At 43.9% G+C, this 21,477-nt stretch overlaps 1 protein-coding gene across 2 annotated transcripts in view; it reads right to left on the bottom strand.

Moving 5' to 3' along the window:
• LOC139541128 (ephrin type-B receptor 1-like) overlaps window positions 1-21,477 on the bottom strand; it is a 202,818-nt gene that overhangs the window by 139,884 nt on the left and 41,457 nt on the right. For both annotated transcript variants that reach the window (XM_071345388.1, XM_071345389.1), the window contains one exon: window positions 5,302-5,366. In XM_071345388.1, the coding sequence (XP_071201489.1) occupies window positions 5,302-5,366 (65 nt within the window). The remainder of the gene's footprint in view (window positions 1-5,301; window positions 5,367-21,477) is intronic.

Raw genomic sequence — 21,477 nt, 5'->3', positions numbered from 1 at the left:
GGTAATATGTACATGTAGGTAGAGTTATTAAAGTGACTATGAATAGATGATAACAACAGAGAGTAGCAGCAGTGTAAAAGATGGGGAGGCAATACAAATAGTCTGGGTAGCCGCTTGATTAGATGTTCAGGTGTCTTATGGCTTGGGGGTAGAAGGTGTACACTCAGTGTATATTATGTATGTAGTGGTAGAATATATTAGATACAATTACAATGGGTTCTTGACTAAAGTAAAACCAGGCTCTAAATGTTTGTGTAACGTAAGCAAGAGGCTGGAAGTTCTGTCATATCTAACTTCTGATTTTATTACACGTCAACAGGTTAAACATGTAATGATCAACATCCATGTTGGGCATGTTTTTGGGGAGGCAGAGAGCAGACTTCATAAGAAGAGCTAGGTGCAGAGGAGGAGAGTGTGGTGGGAATGTGAGCGAGGGATACACTCTGACTCCATAGGGAGCCCTCCCGGTGGATCAGAGGATGGAGGGATGATGAAGGGATGATACAGGCTCTCCACAGGCGGTCTCCTCTGTTCCCACTCCTTTCTCACACTCACCCAAATCTCTGTACATCCCGTACACACCCAACAAGCCCGTATGCACGTGGACAGGTACCTGCGCACGCATGGATGAGTATAAGCGTATAATTTCCAGTTCATTTCCTCCATAGTAAATTAAACAGGTGCATGAGCAGTCCAGTATTTCCATGAGGATGAATGGGCAGGGATTATCTGTCAGATATTCATTGTTTCTGGAAGGGGAGGATGAGAATAGCAGCAGGCCTCTGACTCCATGTGGAACAGCCCATTAAGGATCACTGTCACGCCCTGACCTAGAGATCCTTTATGTCTCTATTTTGGTTGGTCAGGGCGTGAGTTGGGGTGGGCATTCTATGTTGGGTTCTATGTTGTCTAGTTCTATGTGTTTGGCCGGGTGTGGTTCTCAATCAGAGGCAGCTGTCTATCGTTGTCTCTGATTGAGAACCATACTTAGGTAGCCTTTTCCCACCTGTGTTTGTGGGTAGTTGTTTTGTGTGTCTTCACCTAACCGAACTGTTTCTTTTTCGTTCCCTCTCGCTGTTATTTTGTTTAGTGTTCAGTTTTGAATTAAATTATAATATGAACATTTACCACGCTGCGTTTTGGTCTCCTCCATTAGACGATCGTTACAATCAGAGAAAAGACTGTGTACCCAAGTAACCCCAAGATATCTGTTGTCTTCAGAGCCTTGCCCTGACCAGGAGAATGTACTGGGCCTAATTCAGCCTCTCATATGATCTTCTTCCACTGAAAACCCCAAACGGTTTGATATATTTCAGTCATGATACACCAATGAGCATCTACATAAAGATCAGTGATGCCCTCCCTTAACCCATGACCACCACAACCACCACCTGCCCTCTGAACAACTCCACACCTGGACTTTCAGTGCAGCTGAGTGCCCATGTACCATCTGTGTGATATCCACTGTGAACCCCCTCCCCCTATCCCCTCTTCCCCCAATGCCTCCTGCTCCTAAAGTATTCTCTCACACAAGCATACTTTAAGGTGGTTTTCCATTAGATTACCCCTCCTCACCTGCACTCACACTGACCTCCGCATACAACAATATACTGCTGTTACAGTGTGAGCTTAGGTGCCTATGGAAAAAAGAAAAGATAATGATTTAATATCCAACTTGGCACAGATAGGATCCTGCCTATCATACCATAATAGCCTATCACTCCATATCACTCCATTCTCTGCTCTCTTTTGTGATCTATTTGCCAAAGAAAAATATAACCTCAGATAAAATAAATATGGAGCACAATTGCAGGCTACATACTGTATATGTAGTATTGAGATACGGTGCATTCGGAAAGTATTCAAACCCTTTGACTTTTTCCAAATTTTGTTACGTTACAGCCTTATTCTAAAATGAATTAAATATTTTTTTCCCCCTCGTCAATCTACACACAATACCCCACAATGACAAAGAAAAAAGACGTTTTTCAATTTTTGCAATATATATTTTGTTTTACTGAAATGTTACATTTGCATAAGTGTTCAGATCCTTTACTCTTTGTTGAAGCAGCTTTGGCAGTGATTACAGCATAGTCTTCTTGGGTATGATGCTACAAGCTTGGCACACCTGCATTTGGGGAGTTTCTCCCATTCTTCTCTGCAGATCTTTTCAAGCTCTGTCAGGTTGGATGGGGAGCATCGCTGCACAGCTATTTTCAGGTCTCTCCAGATATGTTAGATCGGGTTCAAATCCGGTCTCTGGCTGGGCCGCTCAAGGACATTCAGAGACTTGTCCCGAAGCCACTCCCGCGTTGTCTTGGCTGTGTGCTTAGGGTCGTTGTCATGTTGGAAGGGGAACCTTCGCCCCAGTCTGAGGTCCTGAGTGGTCCTGGAACAGGTTTTCATCTGGGATCTCTCTGTACTTTGCTCCATTCATCTTCCCCTCGATCCTGACTGGTCTCCCAGTCCCTGACGCTGAAAAACATTCTCACAACATGATGCGGCCACCACTATGCTTCCCTGTAGGGATAGTGCCAGGTTTCCTCCAGACGTGACGCTTGGCATTCAAGCCAAAGAGTTCAATCTTGGTTTCATCATACCAGAGTATCTTGTTTGTCATGGTCTGAGATTCCTTTAGGTGCCATTTGGCAAACTTTAGGTGCCTCGACACAATCCTGTCTTGGAGCTCTACGGACAAATCCCTTGACCTTATGGATTGGTTTTTGCTCTGACATGCACTGTCAACTGTGGTATCTTATATAAACAGGTGTGTGCCTTTCCAAATCATGTCCAATAAATTGAATTTACCACAGGTGGTCTCCAATCAAGTTGTAGCAACAGCTCAAGGATGACCAATGGAAACAGGATGCACCTGAGCTCAATTTCGAATCTCATAGCAAAGGGTCTGAATACTTATGTAAATAAGGTATCTGTTTTTTTTTTTTATATGTAGATTTATGAGGATTTATTTTACAAAAAACATTTTAGAATAAGGCTGTAACGTAAGAAAATGTGGAAAAAGTCAAGGAGTCTGAATACTTTCCGAATGCACTGTATACTATTATCTTAACGTGTCTCTTTTACTCATGTAGACATTAACAGGAGACTTTTCCCTTCGTGAGAGATGTATGTATGTGGGAGTGTTCTCCTTTGAACTGAATGATTCATAATGTCGCTGTGATTGCCAAGAAGTGTACAATTAAATTACAATGACAAGCCATCATGAAATGAATAGGCTCTCTCAATTTGAAATTAGAAATCTGACTCCAGCTCTGTAGCAATTTACAGTAATAGCATCATCAGACAACCAGGAGTCATTTATGGTATGCAATCAAATAGAAACTCAGCAAAAGGTTAATTAATGGTCAAGATGGAGTTTTATTTGCACTGAAGGACCAGTTTTGCATTAAACATGATCAGATACTTTGGCATGTCTTCCATAGCTCAACCATGTTGATTTTTAACAACTATAACATGGGTGAGTATTAAATTATAACCATTTGGGGCGATGCACAATTTTCTCTCTCAAACTAGCAAATTAACTATGACCCTTGCGAGTCTCAGCTTCACATACATGGCTAGAAGAATCTGAACCTCTCCACCAAAACCCAGCTCTAGTCATTGTTTCTCTCTGACCCACTAAACGTTTACTGTAGTAGAGCATCTTGCTCCGGGAACTTGCCTATGTTTCACCACACACTATCTATCTAAAGGAGGAAACATCACTGACCCTCCATTTTCTTGGTTTTGAAAGCCCTTGCTATCTCCTCATCTCCCTCTGTTATTGATAGTGACTCAGTGTCCATATGAGTAAGTGACTATAGAAAAACATTTTTTTCCTGTTAAAAACAGAGAGGGACCATTTCTAAACACTGTGTCATTGTAATGTCAAATATATTTTGTCATCAATGCACAGAAAGACAGTGCTTGTCTGTATCCAAGGTGCTGGTTGCAGCAGGATCAAACCTAATGCAGAGCCAAACAGTGTGGACCTATCTGTTAAATATACATTCTGCATGTACATATTCTACATTCAACCCCACATTCAACCATTTCTTAGAACCTCATTATTATATATTCTCTTTCTGTTGACAGTATAGTTGGCAGAGTTTCCAGTCATATTTCTAATGCCATTTTCTGCCTGTCAAATGAACATAATATCCTAATGAAATAATTGTGGTCATGACTAAGACCTGTGGCAGCTTTCAGAGAATGACTCATTATTTACAAATGACTCATTGACAGAGGGCAGCCTGAAACCATGCACAATTGCAATAGATTAAAACATTGCTGCATATAATCTACATTCATTTAAATGAATCTCTTTAATCATATTACCATAAACACCAAACCTTAAGGGCCTAAATGTGTCTCATTTGGCAGAAAATTATAAATTTTCCATTTTGTAAAACACATTGGTTGAAAAAACTTTTTATCTAAAAGAAAAAAAAACTAAATGAGTTTCTGTAATCATCGAAGTACGAGACTTTTTATGTTTGAACTTTTTTAAATCACTATCAATGTCAATCTGTCAATATGAATATGGCATTGTCTTGTGAATTGTAATGAATCTTAATGGCATGAACATACATTCAACAGAATCTAATCTTGTGTGTAAATAATGACACGTTAAAGCTCTCACAACTGTTCATGCAAACAAGGACCTCTGGCATTTATTTTCCTCATCTGGATTTGGCCAATTCTGGTGTTTAATGTTTCACTTATTGTAGCACATAAGTAGAACTTAATTGTTCAGAACGAGATATAAGTGTTTTAATTAAGCTGTTGGCAGGCTTGAAATTGGAATCTAAGTGTGCTCAAACTAAAGTATTCCCTAGGGGTACACACACTGACAGTGCAATACATTATTTCTCCTGATTGCATGAGACACAGGGGATGCACATTCTGTCTTTCCACTTAACGTGGCTCAGAAAACTACAGCTCAGAACCAATCTGCCAGCCAGCGCCTATGAATGACAAATATGTTTATAAGAGGAAGAAGAACATGGTCACAAATCACTACATCTCCCAGAGATGGCTGTCTGTGAGCCAGTCAGTCATCGGGCAGCAGAATGAAGTGAGCTCGTTAGCTGGTGAGTGTTGTTAGGCCCTGGGAGCATACTATGGGTATCTGAACACTTTCTTTGGCCATTAATCTCACTGTGGCATCAACAATACACTCTACCACTCAACTTTCAGGGAAGCTTTTTGAGATTGTGGAAAAGTTTAGATGTCAATGAGAGGGAAGGAGAGGATGGTTGGTGAGTGTTTAAATGAGGTCTAGATGAGGAGTGGTCTTACCCCAGAGGCAGGATAAGCTATCCAACCCAGCTCCGCTGTGGCCGTCCGTGTGTCCATCACTGTCTCTGTTGAAGAGACAAAGAGCAAGAAATGTAATACACATGTCTGCTACTACCAATGTAATGAAAACACCTGTTACAGTGAAACACCTCACGCCATCACTTTTTGCGTAATGCACATTTTTCTTCTCAGTCCATTGAAAACCATTGTTATGAGCTAAAGCTTCAATGTCTCATTACTGGAAATGTATATCAGCCCTTTACCAATGGTCCAGACAGAATCAGACCAATGTTTGACAGTTCCTACTGGATGACACCTTCTCTACACATTTCACTACTGTCAAACTCTGACTCAGAGACATAGGGTGATCCATCACCTCTCCACTTCTAACAGGCTCTGGGTCTGAAGAGAGGCCACACTCTAGACACTCTTGGAGGAAAAGTGGGAGATAACCAACACTTTTGTTTGGGATAAGAGGTATGGTACAGTATATACAAACCATTCTCTGTGGACTTTCAGTTAGCACCATTCTCTGTGGACTTTCAGTTAGCACCATTCTCTGTGCAAACTGCTGCCCTTGGAAGAGTGTTGTTTTCACAGTCTGGGCTGTGACTGATCAATAGGTAATGGTGGGTGATTTCTGCAGAGGAGTGTATTAAATATTGATGGCCCAGGAAATATTGATCACGTCCGTGATAAAGCATCAGCAGGTATACAAACACCGGTGCGTGCCAACAGCCACACCTGGCTTGAAGGCAGAGGGGTTCAAATGCAACAACAACTAACACAGCTCACAGAGCCACAAAACACCACATTTTGGTCTATTGGTGTCATTTCACCACAACAATTTATATATATTTTTCAGATGTGACTATTTTTTCGATTTTCCAAAAGCATTGACACTGATCTCTCTCTCTCTCTCTCTCTCTCTCTCTCTCTCTCTCTCTCTCTCTCTCTCTCTCTCTCTCTCTCTCTCTCTCTCTCTCTCTCTCTCTCTCTCTCTCTCTCTCTCTCTCTCTCTCTCTCTCTCTCTCTCTCTCTCTCTCTCTCTCTCTCTCTCTCTCTCTCTCTCTCTCTCTCTCTCTCTCTCTCTCTCTCTCTCTCTCTCTCTCTCTCTCTCTCTCTCTCTCTCTCTCTCTCTCTCTCTCTCTCTCTCTCTCTCTCTCTCTCTCTCTCTCTCTCTCTCTCTCTCTCTCTCTCTCTCTCTCTCTCTCTCTCTCTCTCTCTCTCTCTCTCTCTTCTTCACAATTCTCCTGGGAGTCGATCAAGTCAGCAGGTAGAAAGACAACAGCAGCATGGGTAAATCATCAGTCGATAACAGCAGAGAGAGGGTCTGGTCCAATCAACTGCCAACCAATCAACCATGCAGAATGCAAAACAAAACAATTGCCCTCACCACAACTCACCTTCCTACAAGTGCTCTCAACCCATCCCCTCCAATGATGTATATAAACCGTGGATTTATGATGCTATGTATTGGCCATTGAGAGGCTTTGGAGCCACTGGACGGCCATATTGGCACTCGCCAGTAGGAGCAGTCCTCCATAGGAATGAATGGAATTCTACAGTATTTCAATTACATTTTTCAAGGACAAAATTACATGAATTTAAGTATTTTTTGTAGTGGTGTAGTGGGGTCTGTAACATTAGTCATCTCTAAAAAAAAAAAAATACTTTAAGGAAAAATGTAAATATTTTAACTGAATGTATTTGTATGTTTAGCTCATATAATACAATTTAGAAGTATGCATTAAGGTGTCTGTAATATAATAAATGTGTCAAAAACAAATGTAGACATTAATAAATCCATTTCTATAGCTTCCAAAATATTTTTTATGACGATGAGGGAGTGCCAAGTTGGAGGCACAGTGGCTTCAACACAGCACCTCTATCAGTCATATAGTGTAAATATAAATCACTGATACCTTCCCACTCATCAGCAAACTGGTCAGGGTAAAGCCATACTGTATTTTTTATATTTCTTTATTTCTCTGTATACAGCTACTTATTCCTAGTCTCAATGCAATACCCATAATGCTATACAATAACTGTATTGTGGTTGTGGGTTCTTTCAGGGTTACAGTTCATCATAGACCCATTGAGACACTGACCACTGGCTGGCAGAATAAGTGTTGAGCCCACTGAGGTCAGTGCCTGTGGAGGGTGTTCTCTGTAGTCAGCAGAGGAGAGCAGGGCAGAGGAGATGAGAGCAAGTCCAGGGCCAGGACCAACCACAGGGTGCCTGTCTGCCTTTCACTCCCACAGAGCTCAAAGCCTCACATTAATCCTATTAGTGCTTCCTCAGTCTTAGTAGATCATCAGACAGAAAATCTCAGATTTTTGCATGGAAGTATAGGCTCTTTAGATTGACACCCAGGATAGATGTTGTAGAAAGGACACTCCAAGACCAGCTACAGAACATGTAACAGCAGGATGTTTCTGTGGGAACAAGGGTGTGTGGGCCTAGCTGTATTTTCATGTTTAAGTAATTTGCTGTTAGCTTAGGCGGGGGCAAAACAGAATGGAAATAGCCATTTTGATTAGCATGTCCTGTGAAGCAATGCATCCCTAGCCTGTACCTGGCATCTGTTTGTCATTCACCATGTGAAGCTGCTGCAGGCGTAGTTAAAACCCCTGGGATAGGAGACAACGGAAGCCTCCAGAACAGCGCTAGCCAGTTGCCCAATCAGTCAGCCAAGCGTTCTGGGGGTTTAGCACGAAAGGAGCCATGCCGAGCCTACTGTATCTTTACAGAGACCCATAGAAAAAGCCACACCAGTCACACTACCCCTCCTCTGCAGTTAGGCGAGGGAGGGTGACGAGAACGCAATGAGCCAGAACACGTTAACATCTGTGTTCAGTGTTGAAGTAAATCCATTGCATTTCCCAGCAGTGTGCCAGCTGTGCTTTCCAATGATGGCACACTTATTCAGCAACCAATACCGGGGGATAGGTATTCTCAGAGGTCGGTATTGTAGCACCTTTAAGATTACAAGTTCATTTTGTGGCATAATGGCATCACACAGTTTCACTAAACCAGAGTAACACCTTACTTTATTACATTATGACACAGCAACATCATGAGCCAACAACAATACCACAGAACAGTATCACAACATCATTTATTCCTACTCTATAAAACTACTTAAAACATCCCTCTACCAACTAGTAAGTAATGCAATACAATGTATATGAATTCCACAATGCAACATCACAAAATGAGCTAGGACACATTTGACAGAAAAAGCAGTTGTATGGCAGGACAACCAATTTCAAGATGATTTTTATGACACTGGTCATTACTACATATTTATCTGTTTTAATATCCTATGTTGTTATTGTCAAATCAAATTTTATTGGTCACATGCGCCGAATACAACAACTACTTCCGGCGCCGACCGAGATGGCCGCCTCGCTTCGCGTTCCTAGGAAAATATGCAGTATTTTGTTTTTTTATGTGTTATTCCTTACATTGGTACCCCAGGTAATCTTAGGTTTCATTACATACAGTCGGGAGGAACTACTGAATATAAGAGCAACGTCAACTCACCATCGTTACAACCAGGAATATGACTTTCCCGAAGCGGATCCAGTGTTTTGCCTTCCACCCAATACAATGGATCTGATCCCAGCCGGCGACCCTAAGCGACGCCGTAAAAGGGGCAAACGAGGCGGTCTCCTGGTCAGGCTTCGGAGACGGGCACATTGCGCTCCACTCCCTAGCATACTACTCGCCAATGTCCAGTCTCTTGACAATAAAGGTTGATGAAATCCGAGCAAGGGTAACATTTCAGAGAGACATCAGAGATTGTAACGTTCTCTGCTTCACGGAAACATGGCTCACTCAAGAGACGCTAACGGAGTCGGTGCAGCCAGCTGGTTTCTTCACGCATCGCGCCGACAGAAACAAACATCTTTCTGGTAAGAAGAGGGGCGGGGGTGTATGCCTTATGATTAACGAGACGTGGTGTGATCATAACAACATACAGGAACTCAAGTCATTCTGTTCACCTGATCTAGAATTCCTCACAATCAAATGTCGACCGCATTATCTACCAAGGGAATTCTCTTCGATTATAATCACAGCCGTATATATTCCCCCCCAAGCAGACACATCGATGGCCCTGAACGAACTTTATCTGACTCTTTGTAAACTGGAAACCACACACCCTGAGGCTGCATTCATCGTAGCTGGGGATTTTAACAAGGCTAATCTGAAAACAAAACTCCCTAAATTCTATCAGCATATCGATTGTGCTACCAGGGCTGGTAAAACCTTGGATCATTGTTATACTAACTTCTGCGACACATGTAAGGCCCTCCCCCGCCCTCCTTTCGGAAAAGCTGACCACGACTCCATTTTGTTGCTTCCAGCCTACAAACAGAAACTAAAACAACAAGCTCCCTCGCTCAGGTCTGTTCAACGCTGGTCCGACCAATCTGATTCCACGCTTCAAGACTGCTTCGATCACGTGGATTGAGATATGTTCCGCATTGCGTCCAACAACAATATTGACGAATACGCTGATTCGGTGAGCGAGTTCATTAGAAAGTGCATTGACGATGTCGTACCCACAGCAACGATTAAAACATTCCCAAACCAGAAACCGTGGATTGATGGCAGCCTTCGCGTGAAACTGAAAGCGCGAACCACTGCTTTTAACCAGGGCAAGGTGACCGGAAACATGACCGAATACAAACAGTGTAGCTATTCTCTCCGCAAGACAATCAAACAAGCTAAGTCCCAGTATAGAGACAAAGTAGAGTCGCAATTCAACAGCTCAGACACAAGAGGTATGTGGCAGGGTCTACAGTCAATCACGGATTACAAAAAGAAAACCAGCCCCGTCGCGGACCAGGATGTCTTGCTCCCAGACAGGCTAAATAACTTTTTTGCTCGCTTTGAGGACAATACAGTGCCACTGACACGGCCCGCTACCAAAACCTGCGGGCTCTCCTTCACTGCAGCCGAGGTGAGTAAAACATTTAAACGTGTTAACCCTCGCAAGGCTGCAGGCCCAGATGGCATTCCCAGCCGCGTCCTCAGAGCATGCGCAGACCAGCTGGCTGGTGTGTTTAAGGACATATTCAATCAATCCTTATCCCAGTCTGCTGTTCCCACATGCTTCAAGAGGGCCACCATTGTTCCTGTTCCCAAGAAAGCTAAGGTAACTGAGCTAAACGACTACCGCCCCGTAGCACTCACTTCCGTCATCAGGAAGTGCTTTGAGAGACTAGTCAAGGACCATATCACCTCCATCCTACCTGACACCCTAGACCCACTCCAATTTGCTTACCGACCCAATAGGTCCACAGATGACGCAATCGCAACCACACTGCACACTGCCCTAACCCATCTGGACAAGAGGAATACCTATGTGAGAATGCTGTTCATCGACTACAGCTCAGCATTTAACACCATAGTACCCTCCAAACTCGTCATCAAGCTCGAGACCCTGGGTCTCGACCCCGCCCTGTGCAACTGGGTCCTGGACTTCCTGACGGGCCGCCCCCAGGTGGTGAGGGTAGGTAACAACATCTCCACCCCGCTGATCCTCAACACCGGGGCCCCACAAGGGTGCGTTCTGAGCCCTCTCCTGTACTCCCTGTTCACCCACTGCGTGGCCATGCACGCCTCCAACTCAATCATGAAGTTTGCGAACGACACTACAGTGGTAGGCTTGATTACCAACAACGACGAGGCGGCCTACAGGGAGGAGGTGAGGGCCCTCGGAGTGTGGTGTCAGGAAAATAACCTCACACTCAACGTCAACAAAACAAAGGAGATGATTGTGGACTTCAGGAAACAGCAGAGGGAGCACCCCCCTATCCACATCAACGGGACAGTAGTGGAGAAGGTGGAAAGTTTTAAGTTCCTCGGTGTACACATCACGGACAAACTGAATTGGTCCACCCACACAGACAGCGTTGTGAAGAAGGCGCAGCAGCGCCTCTTCAACCTCAGGAGGCTGAAGAAATTTGGCTTGTCACCAAAAGCACTCACAAACTTCTACAGATGCACAATCGAGAGCATCCTGTCGGGCTGTATCACCGCCTGGTACGGCAACTGCTCCGCCCACAACCGTAAGGCTCTCCAGAGGGTAGTGAGGTCTGCACAACGCATCACCGGGGGCAAACTACCTGCCCTCCAGGACACCTACACCACCCGATGTCACAGGAAGGCCATAAAGATCATCAAGGACAACAACCGCCCAAGCCACTGCCTGTTCACCCCGCTATCATCCAGAAGGCGAGGTCAGTACAGGTGCATCAAAGCAGGGACCGAGAGACTGAAAAACAGCTTCTATCTCAAGGCCATCAGACTGTTAAACAGCCACCACTAACATTTAGTGGCCGCTGCCAACATACTGACTCAACTCCAGCCACTTTAATAATGGGAATTGATGGAAATTATGTAAAAATGTACCACTAGCCACTTTAAACAATGCCACTTAATATAATGTTTACATACCCTACATTACTCATCTCATATGTATATACTGTACTCTATACCATCTACTGCATCTTGCCTATGCCGTTCTGTACCATCACTCATTCATATATCTTTATGTACATATTCTTTATCCCTTTACACTTGTGTGTATAAGGTAGTAGTTGTGGAATTGTTAGGTTAGATTACTTGTTGGTTATTACTGCATTGTCGGAACTAGAAGCACAAGCATTTCGCTACACTCGCATTAACATCTGCTAACCATGTGTATGTGACAAATAAAATTTGATTTGATTTGATTTGTGTAGACCTTACAGTTAACTGCTTATTTAGCCCCTAACCAACAATGCAGAGTTAAAAACTTTGAAAAATATTTGCTAAATAAAAAAAGGAGATAGTAACTATAACGAGGCTAAATACAAGTACAAGTACCAGTACTGAGTCAATTTGCAGGGGTATGAGGTAAGTGAGGTAATTGAGATAATACAATACGTACATGAAGGTAGGGTTAAAAGTGTCTAGGCAATCAGGATAATAAACAGAGTAGCAGCAGCATCTGGGAAGAGTGTGAAAATGTGTCTATGTGTGAGTGTGTGGCGCAAATATGCATGTGTGTGTGTGTGATTTGTGTGAGAGCTTATGTAGTGTGTGTGTGTGTGTGTGTGTGTGTGTGTGTGTGTGTGTGTGTGTGTGTGTGTGTGTGTGTGTGTGTGTGTGTGTGTGTGTGTGTGTGTGTGTGTGTGTGTGTGTGTGTGTGTGTGTGTGTGTGTTTGTTGGAGTGGCAGTGTAGTGTGTGTGAGTGCGTGCGTGGGTGGGTAGAGTCAAGTGAGTGTGCATAGAGCCAGTGCAAGTGAGTCAGCATAAAGAAAAACAATAAATAAATATGTCTTATGGCTTGGGGGTCGAAGCTGTTTTGGTTCCAGACTTGGCGTTCTGGTACCGCTTGCTGTGCGGTAGCAAAGTGAACAGTCTATGACTTCAGTGGCTGGAGTCTTTGATAATTATTTGGGCCTTCCTCTGACACCGTGTGGTATAGAGGTTTTGGATGGCAGGGAGTTCGGCCCGAGTGATGTACTGTGCCGTACGCACTACCCTCTTTAGCGCCTAGCGGTTGGATGCAAAGAAGTTACCATACCAAGCAGTGATGCAGCCAGTCAAGATGCTCTCAATGGTGCAGCTGCAACTTTTTGAGAATCTGAAGGCCCATACCAAATCTTTTCAGCCACCTGAGGGGGAAGAAATGTTGTCGTGCACTCTTCACGACTGTGTTGGTGTGTTTGGACCATGATAGGTCCTTAGTGATGTGGACACCAAGGAACTAGAAGCTTTCGACCTGCTCCACTACAGCACCTTCGATGTGAATGGGGGCATGTTCAGCCCTTCGTTTCCTGTAGTCCATGATCAGCTCTTTTGTCTTGCCCACATTGAGGGAGACGTTGTTAGCCTATAGGGAGGAGGCCAGAGACCTGGTATTAAGGTGCCAGGACGTCTCATTGGGCCACCACCATTAGTGTTGTTGGAAAACTTAATGATGGTGTTGGCGTTGTGGCGGTTGTAGTTGCCTACCCTCACCACCTGGGAGCGGCCCATCAGGAAATCTAGGATCAAGTTGCAGAGGGAGGTGTTTAATCCAAGAGTTCTTAGCTTAGTGATGAGCTACGTGGCGGTAGTCATTTAGACAGGTTACCTTGGTGTTCTTGGGCACAGGGCCTAAGGTGGTTTGCTTGAAACATGTAGGTATTACAGACTGGGTCAGGGAGAGGTTGAAAATGTCAGTGAAGACACTTGCCAGCTAGTCAGAGCATGCTCTGAGTACACGTCTTGGTAATTCGTCTGGACCTGCGGCCTTGTGAATGTTTAAAGGTCTGTTTAAAGGTCTTACTCACATCGGCTACGGAGAGCGTGATCACACAGTCGTCCGGAACAACTGGTGCTCTCATGCATGGTTCAGTGTTGCTTGCCTCGAAGCAAGCATAAAAGGCATTTAGCTCGTCTGGTAGGCTCGCATCACTGGGCAGCTCTCGGCCGGGTTTCCCTTTGTAATCTGTAATAGTTTGCAAGCCCTGCCACATCCGATGAGCATCAGAGCCGGTGTCTTAGGATTCAATCTTAGTCCTGTATTGACACTTTTCCTGTTTGATGGTTCATCGGAGGGCATAGAAATATTTCTGGAAGTGTCCGGACTATTGTCCCACTCCGTGAAAGCTGCAGCTCTAGCCTTTAGCTCAGTGTGGATGTTGCCTGTAATCCATGGCTTCTGGTTGGGATATGTACGTACAGTACGGTCACAGTAGGGACGACGTCGTCGATGCACTTATTAATGAAGTTGGTGACTGATGTGGTAAACTCCTCAATGCCATCAGATGAATCACGGAACATATTCCAGTTTGTGCTAGCGAAACAGTCCGATAGCTTAGCATCCGCTTCATGGGACAACTTCCGTATTGAGCGCATCACTGGTACTTACTGTTTGAGTTTTTGCCTGTAAGCAGGAATCAGGAGGATAGAGTTATGGTCAGAGTTGCTGAATAGAGGGTGAAGGAGAGCTTTGTATGTGTCTCTGTGTGTGGAGTAAAGGGGATCTAGAGTTTCCCCCCCTCTAGTTACACAGGTGAAATGCTGGTAGAAATGATGTAAAACAGATTTCAGTTTTCCTGCATTAAAATCACCGGCCACTAAGAGCGCAGCTTCTGGATGAGCATTTTCTTTTTTGCTTATGGCCCTATACAGCTCATTGAGTGTGATCTTAGTGACAGCATCAGTTTGTAGAAGGCATATGCAGAATCTCTAGGAATTCTACTAACCAGATGTAAAGTGAAACGTGTCCCTCGCTATCAAATAAACATCTGAATCCAACTTTTGTCTGAACAGCACCGTATTCCTGTTGAGTTAGACAGCGGGCTGCCATTAGATCACACACCTCACATGAGGGCCACATTGTTTATTTGATATGTTTATTTGATAGCGAGAGTCACATTTTACTTTACATCTGGTATGTTGAGTTCCTAGAGGTTCTACATATGCGTTTGTTGACAGGAAAAGTTTTTGGGCTGAAGCCGGCTATATTGTTGTAGGGTTATTTTCCATCGCCAGCCACCAGAATGATGCACAACTCAGGGAGTCCAACCAATACACAGACTCCTGATGTTGTGTCCCAAAGCTAGGCTACACTGTGAATGCTGTGTAGGAAAAATTCACACATGAAAAGTCGTGTGCCCATGGATCTATTTTTAGAATTGACCCAAATGTATTTGTAGGCGTTCTTAGCCAAGCTTCTCTGGATGACATGTTACACCATGAAAGTACCGTCACTTTTAATCACAACAAGGTGATCATACAGTGATTATTCTTGGACATACCTGTCAGGATGGAGCAATGTTTCAAGTATAGCTATATCTGGCATTCCTTTATACAAGATCTGAAGATTTTTTTGTGCTAGAGATCTAAATATGGTCTGTTTTTATTATGTACAGTATGTCTCCTCAGATTTGAGTGCCTTCAAAAAAGTTGCAAGGTTGGATGTTCAAAGTAAAGACATTTATCAGGAAAGGTTCAAAACTTGTACAGGTTCGGTAATAGTGTGATAAACATATTGCACAGACATAACACCCTTCTATGACACACTGTACTTGTTATGGTTGGCCAAAATGGCCAGCTACTGTGGCGGATCTAATGGTCCAGATGATCATCTCCTCTTGAGAATACAGGGGGTAATATTTTCGCATTAGCATAATTTGCTCTACAGATTAAACTGCCTCTTATTCAATTATTGCTCTTACTATATGCATATGAATCATACCATTGGAAAGAAAACAATCCCTAGTTTCTAAATCCGTTTCAATTTTATCTCTGAGTGATACAGAAGTCATTCAACAGCACTTTCCATGACCAAGAACATAAAATCAAGATGTGTTATGCTGGCTTCAAAGCTCTGCCTATATATGGTCGTGCCCCCTATGACCCGAAACACAACTCACTGGCCTTCCTCTGGGTGTCTAGAGGACGTCAGAGGAAAAATTTCTTGTCTATCTGGGACTGACGTGAAATGAGAGCAAAATCTTTGGCATGACCGACAACTTCCGGTTCTCGATTGGATGGAATTTGAGCTACGTTTTTCTTGTGTTGTGCGGCCATTATTATCTCCGTGTCGAAGTTTGTTTGATACATGTGACCAGATCATCGTAATGTATGTTTTTTCAATATAGTTTAATCAGATTATTTGAATTTTATAGGGAGTTTTTCGGTGTTCCGTTGTTAGATTTTAGTATCGTTTGAGAAATCCGTGCCACTCGACCGGTACCTGTGCTAAATGGATTGGGAAAGGAACGACACTTAACGGAACCAACAACTCATCTTGACAAAGGACACTTTGATCAACATTCTGATGAAAGATCAGCCATAGTAAGACCCAATTTACGATGTTATATCATATCTGTTGTGCATGTGATCTTGCCGTGGGCGCCCAGCCGAATCTGCCTGGTAAAAATATCGTGTCCTCCGCTAACGTGGTTAGCTAATAGATTTACATATTCTGTCTTCCCTGTAAAACATTTTAAAAATCTGAAATGGTGGCTTTATTCACAAGACCTGTATCTTTCATCTGGTGTCTTGGACTTGTGATTTAATGATATTTAGATGCTACAAGTTACTTGTGACGCTATGCTAGCTGTGCTAATCAGTGGGGTGAGTTGGGGGGTGCTACCGGATCAGGGTTGCTGACTCGTGAGAAGTTAATACAAATACAACCACAACTTTAGCCACTATGGAGCTTAAAATAGGAAAAAGAGAGATGGCAATAGAGAGAGCATAGAATGATCTCTGGCCTTGTATGTTTGGCCAAAGTATTTATAGAATGGACAATCAATGCACGTTGCTGTACAACATGACAATTTAGTCAATAGTAGAGTTCATAATTCAATAGCCTGACCCACTGAAACACTGCGGCTAATATGAATACAATATTAATAACTTTGTTCAGCGACGGTTGGCCATTGTCCTCACTTACTGAGTTCAAATCTTTACGTAAAACTGTTTCTATCTATAAAAAAATATTTATGAAGTTAAAAAGTTCTAGCCGATGGCATCACCAAAAGTTAAAACATTTTAAAAACAGCGATTTTCAAACACTATGACATTTGCGGTGACGTGGAGAGCAAGAAAATACCCTCCCTCTGGCTAGAAACTTGTTGAAGGTTCTTTTAATACTACCGTGTGATGTCACAGATAAGTATTTTTTAGGACGTTTCTGCTTATTTTTTTAACCACAGATCATAGAAACGAGTCGTTTCCACATACACTATATATACAGAAGTATGTGGACACCCCTTCAAATGAATGGATTCAGCTATTTCAGCCACACCCATTGCTGACCGGTGTATAAAATTGAGCACACAGGCATGTAATCTCCATAGACAAAAATTGTCAGTAGAATGGCCTTACTGAAGAGCTCAGTGACTTTCAACGTGGCACCGTCATAGGATGCCACCTTTCCAACAAGTCAGTTCATCAAATTTCTGCCCTGCTAGAGCTGCCCCGCTCAACTGTAAGTGCTGTTATTGTGAAGTGGAAATGTCTAGGAGCAACAACGGCTCAGCCGCGAAGTGGTAGTCCACACAAGCTCACAGAACTGGACCGCAGAGTGCTGAAGTGCGTAGCGTGTAAAAATCGTCTGTCCTCGGTTGCAACACTCACTACCGAGTTCCAAACTGGCTCTGGCAGCAACGTCAGCACAATAACTGTTTGTCAGGAGCTTCATGAAATGGGTTTCCATGGCCGAGCAGCCGCACACAAGCCTAAGATCACCAGCGCAATGGCAAGAGTTGGCTGGATTGGTATAAAGCTTCGGATTCTGGAGCAGTGGAAACGTGTTCTCTGGAGTGATGAATCACGCTTCACCATCTGGCAGTCCAACAAACAAATCTGGGTTTGGCGGATGCCAGGAGAACGCTACCTGCCCCAATGCATAGTGCTAACTATAAAGTTTGGTGGAGGAGGACTAATGGTCTGAGGCTGTATTTCATGGTATCCACATACTTTTGGTCTGGTATGGTGTTGGAGATGGTATGGTATGGTGTTGGAGATGATGAATATGAGGTTGGAAAAGTGGTGGAATTGCCCTTTAACAACACATCACAGGTGCAACTATATCTGAAAGCATATTTTCCCAATAGATTTATCAACAGTTTATTTCTGGAGACTGCACATGGATTCAGGGCAGAAATGGGGTTTCTTTAGACAGACTGTAGGCGAGAGTGCTAGAGGTCTTCACGGATCCACCTGTATCCGAAATACCCAAGACCCGAGCGGGTCTGGATCCAGAATTCTAAATAATGTCACGGGTCTTGGGTATGTGTAATGTATCTGATCCAAACGAGACTGCTGCAGTGTGTATAGAGAGACAGAGAGAGAGAGAGAGAGAGACAGAGAGAGAGAGGAGAAGAACAGAGCACTAGAGGAGAGGATCAGACTACAGGAGGAGAGGGAGAGGGGGATGGAGGAGAGGATCAGACTGCTGGAGGAGAGGTTGAGGGGGATGGCATGTGACAGAGAACAACCCACTAGGGAGGTGGCCATCCCCACAGAGACGCCAGCAGAACAGCCCACCTCAGCACCCGACAAAAGTCTCGACACCACAGCAGAACAGTCCACACCAGACCCTGACCATAGAAACGACACCACAACAGAACAGACAAAAGAAAAACCCCAAGCTCAGCAGCTCTCACCCCCTCTGAGCACCCCCCCTGTCAGCCACCCTGATAGCCCTCCTGACAACCCCCCCACACCCACTGAGGACAAACACAAGACACAGATTGTCCTTCTTATGGACTCAAATGGGAAATATATAGAAGAGAAAAAAAAACTTTTTCCCAAACACAGTGTGTCTAAACTCTGGTGTCCAAACACCCAGCGCGCCCTAGACCTTCTGTCTGAGGACAAACTAGGCTCACCTAGCCACATAATAATACACACAGGCACAAACGACCTGAGAGCACAGCAGGAAAGGGTGGCCACAGCACTGAAGGGAGTGATTGAAAAAGCTTCTTCTACTTTCCCCAACGCACAAGTGGTTATCTCCACCCTGCTACCACGAAAAGACTTCCACCCTGCTACAATACAGCGGGTAAACGCAAGCATTTCCCGTGACTGTGCCTCAAAACCAAATGTTTTTCTGGCACACCACTCCACCCTGGACTTGAACAGCCTCTATGACCAGGTCCACCTCTACAAGGCAGCAGTGCCCACCTTTGCCCGGACTCTAAAGGACATCGCTCTCAAACGAAGCCCCAACACTTCACACAGGAGCAACAGATCAATAGACACCCCACCCAGACCAGCGAGACACCCTCCAAGACCTCCAGGACCCCCCCCTGGACCTACACACCCCCCCCACATCAACCATGCACACACCCAATTTAGGCCCCCTCAGATCAGACCCATGCCACTCCTGCCCACCCCATGCACCCCACCCCCGCAAAGAGGGCATCAACATGGAAGTCACACATACGCCCAGGTAGTGAGCGGGCAAACAGGCCCAACCCCCACTCTTACACTCGCCCAAGCCAACGACATGTACCAGATGCTCAGCAGGCTCTGCTCACACTTACTGGCCTGAGGCCAAACCCCGACCAACAACTTTGGACACTTTATGGAACAAAAAGCCTTCACTATATCATCCTGGAATATCCAAGGCCTGAGGTCATCTGCCTTTGGCCTAAAGAGCAGGAACCCGGACTTCACCAAAGAAATCGGTAATGCAGACATTGTCATCCTGCAAGAAACATGGTATAGAGGAGACGGACCCACTGGTTGCCCTCTAGGTTACAGAGAGCTGGTAGTCCCATCCACCAAACTACCAGGTGTGAAACAGGGAAGGGACTCAGGGGGAATGCTAATTTGGTATAGACCTAACTCACTCCATTAAATTAATCAAAACAGGAACATTTTACATTTGGCTAGAAATTCAAAAGGAAATTATCTTAACAGAGAAAAATGTCCTCCTGTGTGCTACCTATATCCCCCCACTAGAATCCCCATACTTTAATGAAGACAGCTTCTCCATCCTGGAGGGGGAAATCAATCATTTCCAGGCCCAGGGACATGTATTAGTCTGTGGCGACCTAAATGCCAGAACTGGACAGGAACCTGACACCCTCAGCACACAGGGGGACAAACACCTACCTGGAGGTGACAGCATTCCCTCCCCCATATGCCCACCTAGGCACAACTATGACAACATAACCAACAAAAACGGGTCACAACTCCTGCAGCTCTGTCGCACGCTGGGTATGTACATAGTCAATGGTAGGCTTCGAGGGGACTCCTATGGTAGGTACACCTATAGCTCATCTCTTGGCAGTAGCACTGTAGACTACTTTATCACTGACCTCAACCCAGAGTCTCTCAGAGCGTTCACAGTCAGCCCACTGACACCCCTATCAGACCACAGCAAAATCACAGTCTACTTGAACAGAGCAATACTCAATCATGAGGCATCAAAGCCAAAGGAACTGAGTAACATTAAGAAATGCTATAGATGGAAGGAATGCAGTTTGGAAACCTACCAAAAAACAATTAGGCAACAGCAAATTCAATCCCTTTTAGACAACTTCCTGGGTAAAACGTTCCACTGCAATAGTGAAGGTGTAAACTTGGCAGTAGAAAATCTTAACAGTATATTTGACCTCTCAGCTTCCCTATCAAATCTAAAAATCTCAAATAGAAAACCGAAGAAAATGAACAACAATGACGAATGGTTTGATAAAGAATGCAAAAATCTAAGAAATAAATTGAGAAACCTGTCCAACCAAAAACATAGAGACCCGGAAAACCTGAGTCTACGCCTTCACTATGGTGAATCACTAAAACAATACAGAAATACACTACGGAAAAAGAAGGAACAGCACGTCAGAAATCAGCTCAATGTAATTGAAGAATCCATAGACTCTAACCAATTCTGGGAAAATTGGAAAACACTAAACAAACAACAACACGAAGAATTATCTATCCAAAATGGAGATGTATGGGTAAACCACTTCTCCAATCTTTTTGGCTCTATAACAAAGAATAAAGAGCAAAAACATATACATGATCAAATACAAATCCTAGAATAAACTATTAAAGACTACCAGAACCCACTGGATTCTCCAATTACCTTGAATGAGTTACAGGACAAAATAAAAACCCTCCAACCCAAAAAGGCCTGTGGTGTTGATGGTATCCTTAATGAAATGATCAAATATACAGACAACAAATTCCAATTGGCTATATTAAAACTCTTTAACATCGTCCTTAGCTCTGGCATCTTCCCCAATATTTGGAACCAAGGACTGATCACCCCAATCCACAAAAGTGGAGACAAATTTGACCCCAATAACTACCGTGGAATATGCGTCAACAGTAACCTTGGGAAAATACTCTGCATTATCATTAACAGCAGACTCGTACATTTCCTCAATGAAAACAATGTACTGAGCAAATGTCAAATTGGCTTTTTACCAAATTACCGTACAACAGACCATGTATTCACCCTACACACCCTAATTGACAACCAAACAAACCAAAACAAAGGCAAAGTCTTCTCATGCTTTGTTGATTTCAAAAAAGCCTTCGACTCAATTTGGCATGAGGGTCTGCTATACAAATTGATGGAAAGTGGTGTTGGGGGTAAAACATACGACATCATAAAATCCATGTACACAAACAACAAGTGTGCGGTTAAAATTGGC

The sequence above is a fragment of the Salvelinus alpinus genome, chromosome 16, assembly GCF_045679555.1.
Source record: "Salvelinus alpinus chromosome 16, SLU_Salpinus.1, whole genome shotgun sequence".
In the NCBI taxonomy this organism is placed as follows: domain Eukaryota; kingdom Metazoa; phylum Chordata; class Actinopteri; order Salmoniformes; family Salmonidae; genus Salvelinus; species Salvelinus alpinus.
The sequence above is the reverse complement of the archived record's forward strand: the minus strand, read 5'-3'. Positions and strand labels throughout refer to the sequence as shown.